General features: G+C 41.6%; 1 protein-coding gene across 8 annotated transcripts in view; it reads right to left on the bottom strand.

The window, feature by feature from the left end:
• Grm1 (glutamate metabotropic receptor 1) overlaps positions 1–6,861 on the bottom strand; it is a 405,374-nt gene extending 398,513 nt beyond the window's left edge. For 4 of the 8 annotated variants that reach the window (XM_047559633.1, XM_047559638.1, XM_047559640.1 and 1 more), the window contains exon 1: positions 4,366–5,572. In XM_047559633.1, coding sequence (XP_047415589.1) covers positions 4,366–5,065 — 700 coding nt within the window. In that variant the 5' untranslated portion in view covers positions 5,066–5,572. Of the gene's footprint in view, positions 1–4,365; positions 5,573–6,625 lie in introns of those variants that run through there. The other 4 variants (XM_047559634.1, XM_047559635.1, XM_047559636.1 and 1 more) reach the window with 4 other exon arrangements.
• Positions 6,862–7,429: the final 568 nt, after the last annotated feature.

The raw sequence follows: 7,429 nt of genomic DNA on the forward strand, positions 1-7,429 counted from the left end.
TTTTACATTTAAAGGAAAAATATCAAATTTCTACTCTTAGAAATGGTAGCACTAATAACAATGATCATGATAACTGTGTAAGACTAAAAGGAAGAAGATATGGCTTAATAGTAGCACATCATGTTTAAAAGACTTTGGTTTTATAATCCATCTAAGATCTAGTTGAAGTCAAGTATGATGGTGAAGGAACCAGAAACCAGGATATCTGAGAGAAGAAAATGATGAGGTGTGCTACAAGAAGGAGGAAACTCACTCAAGACAAATATCACATGAAGGAGAAGTTCACATTCTTTTGGATGATGTCCAGGAGATGATGGAAAATTGGAGGAAAATTCAGGGAGTCAGTTTGTGGCATATAGAAGAACAAACTAAGAGTCATGTAAAATCCTGCTTCTGAATTTAACTCCAAAAACCTCCCCACTCTCATTAGAAATCCTAATCACAATTGGAACCTTGGAACGTGAGCAAAGATGGAGTAGTGGAGTTTTACGCATCCTTAATTGGTTGGCCTAAATAACCTTTCAAGACACTTCCATTCCTTGTTATATGAAAAAAAAAAAAGCAATTTATTGAGATAACTTCCTGTGAAATATGTTGCAATCAAGAAAAGAAGGGTATAGAGAAAGTTACTGGTGAGTAGACAAGAAATACCATACTAGGTATAAAATTATCATATGTAATTGCGTTAGCTAAATAACCCTTTTAGCCTTGTACAGTATTTATGACTTAGGAGGACTGTCCTCTGATGCCAGAAGAATTTTAAATTGAGTTTTATATGAAATGGTAAAAAAGTTGATAAAAAGAAAAAGATAGGACTTTGAAAAGAACTCAAAGAAGTCCATTTTAAATAATATATAAGCAAATGTCCACAAAATGTTATCCCACAATGAAAACCAAACCAAACAAAAAGTGCACATTTCCGTAAGGAAAGCAGCACCATTAAACCTTTGTCATATCATTGCTTGTCTGCCACTCTAATACAAAATATGAAGAGAAAAGGGCTTAAAACAAATAAAAATATCCCCCCTCTATTTCTTTTTTAATTTTAGAAGCTACAAACTCAAAGAATATTCTTCATTGCACTCACTCAATGTTTTGAATTTAATCAAATAATATTACTTTTAGGTATTGTTTTAAACTTGATTTTGGATGGGGGGAATCTTTATTTCATCAGAAGAATGGAATAAAGTGTCCTTGGCCAAGACATTCTCAGAAGAGGCTATTTTTGTACCCTATGTTTAGCATATTTAAAGACACATGTTCCAGGTGAGCAGCTTATTCCAAAGTGCATTTGAATTTTTTGTGAAGCTTAATTGCTTCAATGGTCCTCGTCTTCCTTGACAGATCTTTCTCAACATTCCTTTCAGGAAGCAATCACAATTTCTGGAAAGTCTATTGCAGGTAACTTCACGTACACTGTTCCTCTCTTACGTCAAGTAAACTGGTCATGTTGTCATGACCAGACAATTTCAGCATAAATGAGAACATTGAAAACAATGTGAAAGAATATAACAAACAAACTCTTTGGAATAAAAATTAAAAACAGAAAATACCTCAAAGCTTACTTTAATGTACTCTAAAGTAATAAAGGAATATTTTTAAATGAGGGCATTCGAAGACTAGATGCCTCATTTATGATTCTAAAATTAACTATAGAAATGAAGGCTACAGTAGTTTAGTCACTTTTGATATTTACTATACTGGGTTAATTTCTAACTTAAGAAATGATGATACATTAATGAGGCAATGGTCAATTTGAAAAGGAGAAGTGAAGGTCACTGGAGGTCCCAGGATTTTTAAGCTTCAAATGACCAGTATTCAGACAAACAGGCTTCCTTGCTGAATAGTGCCCAGATGGTAGGGACAACACTGATAATGTAGACTTAGCCGCTGTTTACAGGAAACCATCACTATTCCATGACCCCATCAATCTGAAGGCAGGGAAATTACTAAGTGAGCCAAGAAAGTGCCTGTAGGCCAATACACAATGTGTCCCTGAGAAGCAGAGGGCAGAGCCTCAAGAAAAATAAATGTTCAGTTGGAGCTTACACCAAGAGCTTACACAAAATTTCTTTGTGAATAGAAGAAAATAAAAGCAATTCAGTTTTCACAAATGTTATGTCTAGTGAAAAGAGAAACTAATTTCCTTTAAGAAGAAACAAAAGAGCATATATAAATGACTAAGTGAATAGTGTAATCTCCTGTAATAAAATAAACATCAAAGTTAGCTATGAAGCTGTTCTGTGATCACAAACCAGTCTGGAATCAATTGATGGAATAGTGTGAAGATACTATCAATTCCATACAGCACCAGTCAGAAAGGCAGAGGGGAAGTAAAGCAGTTCAAACCAATACACAGGTGAAGTTATAATATAAGCCTTTCTTCAACAAAATTAGCAAACAGAAGTTCAATTTATTTTCCAAAAATGTAATTCTATTCTCAGAAAGCAACCTCTATTAGCAATTATTTTTAATGAAGTAATACAATTGGAAAACCGATATAAGGGAGTCTTCTATGCCCTTCCTTCCTCAAAATATCTTATGTAAAATATGGAAGATAAAAACCAGTATAAAGTGATAAAACATTACTTCTTCCTGAAGAAGTAATCATATCAATAATCAACTGCCTCACTCAATGGAGGGAGAATTATTCAATATGTCAATAAACCACATTCAACCTAGATTTTTGCCGTTCCTTTTGGAGAGATCTCTCCAGTGCTGATATTTCACACATTTTTAACTTATGCTTTCAAAATGTTCCATCTAAGCACTAGAGGAAACTGTATTAAACATTAAAATGTAGGAAATTAACATTAAACATTAAAATGTAAGGAACTAACTTCTGAACTTAAGTTTGTGTCTTAAAAAAGTAATGAGTTTGTGTTCAGAGGGATGCAGCTTATAACTTAAAATCAAGATACAGAAACAAGAATTATGTGTTAGAAGTGACAATATTGCAGCAGAAAGTTATTTTTCCAAAAGCAAAGTCTGAAATTAAAAATTGTATAATTCTACATCATTTTTGTTTGTTCTGAAAACTCTGTGCCTTTTATAAATTAAAGCATCTGTACTCATTCACTATGATCATAAAACTATTTCACTAAGAATGCTTCCTAATTTTTATAATCAGACCTCACATGAATAACTGAATATTGTGTAACTCTTTTGAAAAGTGAAGCCATGTCTATGGGCTTTCTTTTAATAATTTGATTTTAAGAAATATGAATGCAACAACACCCTCAAGATTCTCTTCTGCATGCTACCGTATATACATGTGAATTGTCCTAGATGTCAATTTATTTCCAGGGCCTCAGTTTCCTTATAGACCTACTGGGGAAGTTAAGAATAGATGAGCTCAAAAGTCTCATTTTTATCCAAAAATTTAAGTAGGTGAAAAGAGTAAAGAAAAATTTCATGCAAGAAATTCTTTAAGAATTTAAAGACACTGGGGGAAAAAAAATCAAGTCTTTTAACCTCAGGTCAATCTGTTTGATTTTAAAAAGGCATTTTAAACCTGACATCTGCTACCCTTTAATTGGTAATTTATAATTGATCCAACATTAAATTATGAAGAGCAAAGTCATTGTGTTGATAGAAAAAAAAAGAAAAAAGAAAAAGAAAACTAGAGACCAAGGTTCAAATCCAAGAAGTTCTCAGTGCCATTTCTCATAAAACAAGATAATTCTGGATGAAGTTAGGAAATGTGTATGTACACATTTACAGTAAGGAATATATAAATAATTGGTTTGAATTATTTACATTTCCTTTGTATCTAAGGTACCCCAGAATTGGAAATAAATTTCCAATGTCCTGAGGGAGATGGCTGCATTAATCTCACAGTCCCAGGGACATTTTGGATTCTAACAAGGGGTGTAAGAGGACAAAGAAACACCTTCACTCTGTTGAAGACAAGGTAAAGCTTTCAAATTAAAATTATGGGACAGATATTTCTTTTGATTAACCATTCACTCAGGATTAGCCAGTCTATTAAATTTGGATAATCATAACCAGTCACTGAAGGATAATCTAACACCTTGTGCCCATAAGCCTGACAAGCATGAACTTAGGATATGAGGGGAAACCACCATGTAAGACTAAAATCCACAGCTGGACACTTTGCATGGAGACTGATATTTTTTTCTGCTCCTCCTATCCCCAGGAACGCCAAGGGATACAGTTTGCTTACCATAGAATTACAAGGAAATGAGGATAAAACAATGCCTGGGTGGGCGTGTACTAAGAAGGGTAAAGTCTGTTCCCCATAGTGCTAGAAAAAAACAGGGACTATACTACCATCCCAGGAGCACATCATGCAATAATACCTTGGTTTTCTCAGTACTTTTCTTTCCCAAATATAACGCCTACCTTCCGTGTGGACTGCAGAAACATAGGTCCAATTGTAACGCTTGACTATATCAAGCATCGCCCTTGCCTGCAAAGTGTCAGAAGGGACAACCCTCAGGAAGTATTTGTACAAAGTTTTGTCACTCAGGTCGATGCTTGTGGCAGAATAGGCGATCTGGGGAATGTCGAACAGCTGGAGCAGGTTCTGGACTTGAATGGCTACTGAGCTGGAACCCGGGCCGATCACTCCAGCAATAGGCTTTTTAGTCCTGCCTGGAGGGAGGGTCTGGCCGTCAGGCAGGCACCGGTTGAGCCCATCCTTCTCATCTCGAATGGAAATCAGAGAGTCCCTGATGAACTCGATGCTTTGTTCCAGAGCCACGGAAGAGTGCCAGCAGGAGTCCCTGATCTCGCTGCCCAGGGTGATGTTGGGCAGGAGGACGGGGTCCGCGTTGATCTTATCCAATGTGTGGAACATGGCCTCCACCCTCTGGATGCCATACTGCTCCCTGATCTCCCCACACTTCCTTTCAGGCACCTTCTCGGCGGGGGGCTGGTGGTGGACAGAGAAGAGGGCTCCAATAATGACATCTCCGTCCATTCTGGCCACGGAGCGCTGAGATGAGGCTCCCACCAGCAACATTTGTCTGCCGGGGTTTTGGGGGAGAAGGGACATCTCCAAAAAGATCGCTGGGAAGAAAACCAAGAGGAGCCGGACCATTGTGGTGAGGACGCGGTACACAGCCGGCCAGCCGCGTTCCCACGCCGGTCCCGCCTGCAGGCTGGGGAGCGCACCACTGAGACGCCAGACGCTGCCTCTCGCGGCTTGGTCCCCCTCGCCAGCACCGCTCGTCCAACGCCTTCGCCGCCGCCTCCACCGCCTTTTTCCCCTCCACCTCCTCCTCCCGGTCCTCCACGACCGCCCCCACGCCCTGGAGGCGTTTTTAGGGGAATGCAAGTCCCCGTCCTTCACCGGTGCATCAAGGTAAATTGATCAAGGTTACGGTGGGAGTCGTGTTGGCAGCGGTGACCTGGACGCTGCTGATAAAAGAAGGAAAAAAATCAAATCCCGGTCATCGGAGGACATGTGTTTAAACTCTGGGGTCAGTGATGCTAGTTGTTGCCCCGTCCATTTAATGTCAACACATCCTGATATCCGCCGCAGGGACTGCTCCGAAAGCGGTCCTGGTCAGTAAGGAAAGTGGTGTATCCTGCTCCCGGCGCTTCTCAGCTCCCAGGCGGCGAAGAGCACCCACCTACCTGCCCGCTTCTGCATCAAGTCTTTTCCCAGTCCCCAACTATCTATGAGGCTTTTTGACTCCGGGCTGAGGGTGGGGGCAGTAAGGGTGGGAGAAGAGAGGAGGGGAGGAGCTAAGTCCTTCAACATAGGAGAACTTTCCGAAATTTGAAGAGATTAACTTTTTTTCCCAGAAGAAAATTTGGAAACTCGCTGTAAAGGTGGAAGCGCTACTTTAAAATGAACTGAAAAGGGGCGCCTTTTACTTTAACTTTGAGGGGTTGAAGAGACCCTGACATAAAATCCAAGTAGCAAATATAAATCTGCCAGCTTGTGGAAAATCCATATCAGTTACTAAGGCAACGCCTGGTAAAGTCTCCTTATGTTGGAGTTTGGTATGTTTCCCCACTAAGAAGTCAGGCTTATTGTAGATGTTCAAGGAGAAGGGGTACAGATAAGGTAACTTGTTTTCCGGGAAGGCAGAAGAGGTGGAGGGTCTTCTGCAGCCCCCCTAGATATAGGGGGACCTTTTGGCTTTGCATAGTTGCTGGAAAGGGAACGAAACGGGAGCTTCCTGGCTGCTTTCGCCACTGCAGCCAGAGCCACACCGCGTTCAGAACCCTGGACAGTGCTCGGTCCAGTACCCCGCGGGGCCTGCAAACGTATGCTTTGAGCAATGAATTGCAATTCCTTGACCCCACTTCACTCATTCAACCCCCCTCCTTTCTTTACCCAGACACACACACACATGCACACGCACCTACACGCACACACACACACACACACACACCTCCCCTCGCCTTCCCACCACCATTCTCCTCCTCGCAGCGCTTCTGCAGGTATATACTCAAATCCAACAGCTTCAGGGGTACAGAGGCGCCAAATCTCAGCCGCCTGCGAGGTTGAAGTTGGCTCCCTCTCCCGTTCCTCCCCGGATCCCTTTCTCAAGGTGAGAGTCAGAGAGAAGGGGGTTAAGGAGCGGGCAGGGAGTGAGAGCACAGGAAGAGAGGCAGGCTAAAGGGGCAAGACAACCCAGGCACCCACCGCTCCGATGCTTCCTTAGGCATGCAAGGATGCGCCTGGGTCCAGGAGGAAATCCAATAAAAGAAGACTGTGTCTGCCTTTGTGGCTGGATTTCACCGCGGGAAGGTGTTGGCTCACCTGTCTGCTTGAAGGATATGAAGCTGGGACGTACCTGAGTCGGGGTACACAGAGCAGTGTTCCCCAGGTCAGAGGACCCCAGCCGCCCTCGGTTCGCAGACGCCTCAGCTCTAATCCAGACGGTGCAAGGATGCGATCTGGGCTGTACACTAGTGCCCTCTTTCTTCAGCACTATTTTACCGCAAGGGAAAAGGGGGAGGGGGAGGGGGAAAAAAAACAGGTCACCCAAGGCTTGTCTATTATTTCATGCATAAAAATCAGTCGTTTGATGGAGGGGGAGGGGAAAAATTAGAGAGATGTGAGGACTATTATTTCCTGTACTACCTACAGGAGAACCTGTCAGATATACAAGTTAAACATGGTCAAAGGAGTGAGGAACTGCCTAGGCTGATTTTGAGTCAATATCTTTGTATGTATCCTAGGGAATCAAATATATTTTTCTCTCTGGATACAAAGCCCATATCCTGGAAATCAAGGTGTAAACTTATGTATAGACATCCAGGGAGAGGCATGGAAAACAGGAGAGGTGGGGGAGAGGCTGCATAGGGTGGGAGTAGGGGAAGGAGGTACATGCACATCAAGAATCAAGGTAAATCAAATGAAGAGAGGCAAGCCATGGCTGCTCCTTCCAGGTCAAGATGTAACTAAACTGAAAATGAGTCAGGTCACATGAAAACACTGAAATGA

This window comes from Sciurus carolinensis, chromosome 7 (genome assembly GCF_902686445.1).
Source record: "Sciurus carolinensis chromosome 7, mSciCar1.2, whole genome shotgun sequence".
NCBI classification, from domain to species: domain Eukaryota; kingdom Metazoa; phylum Chordata; class Mammalia; order Rodentia; family Sciuridae; genus Sciurus; species Sciurus carolinensis.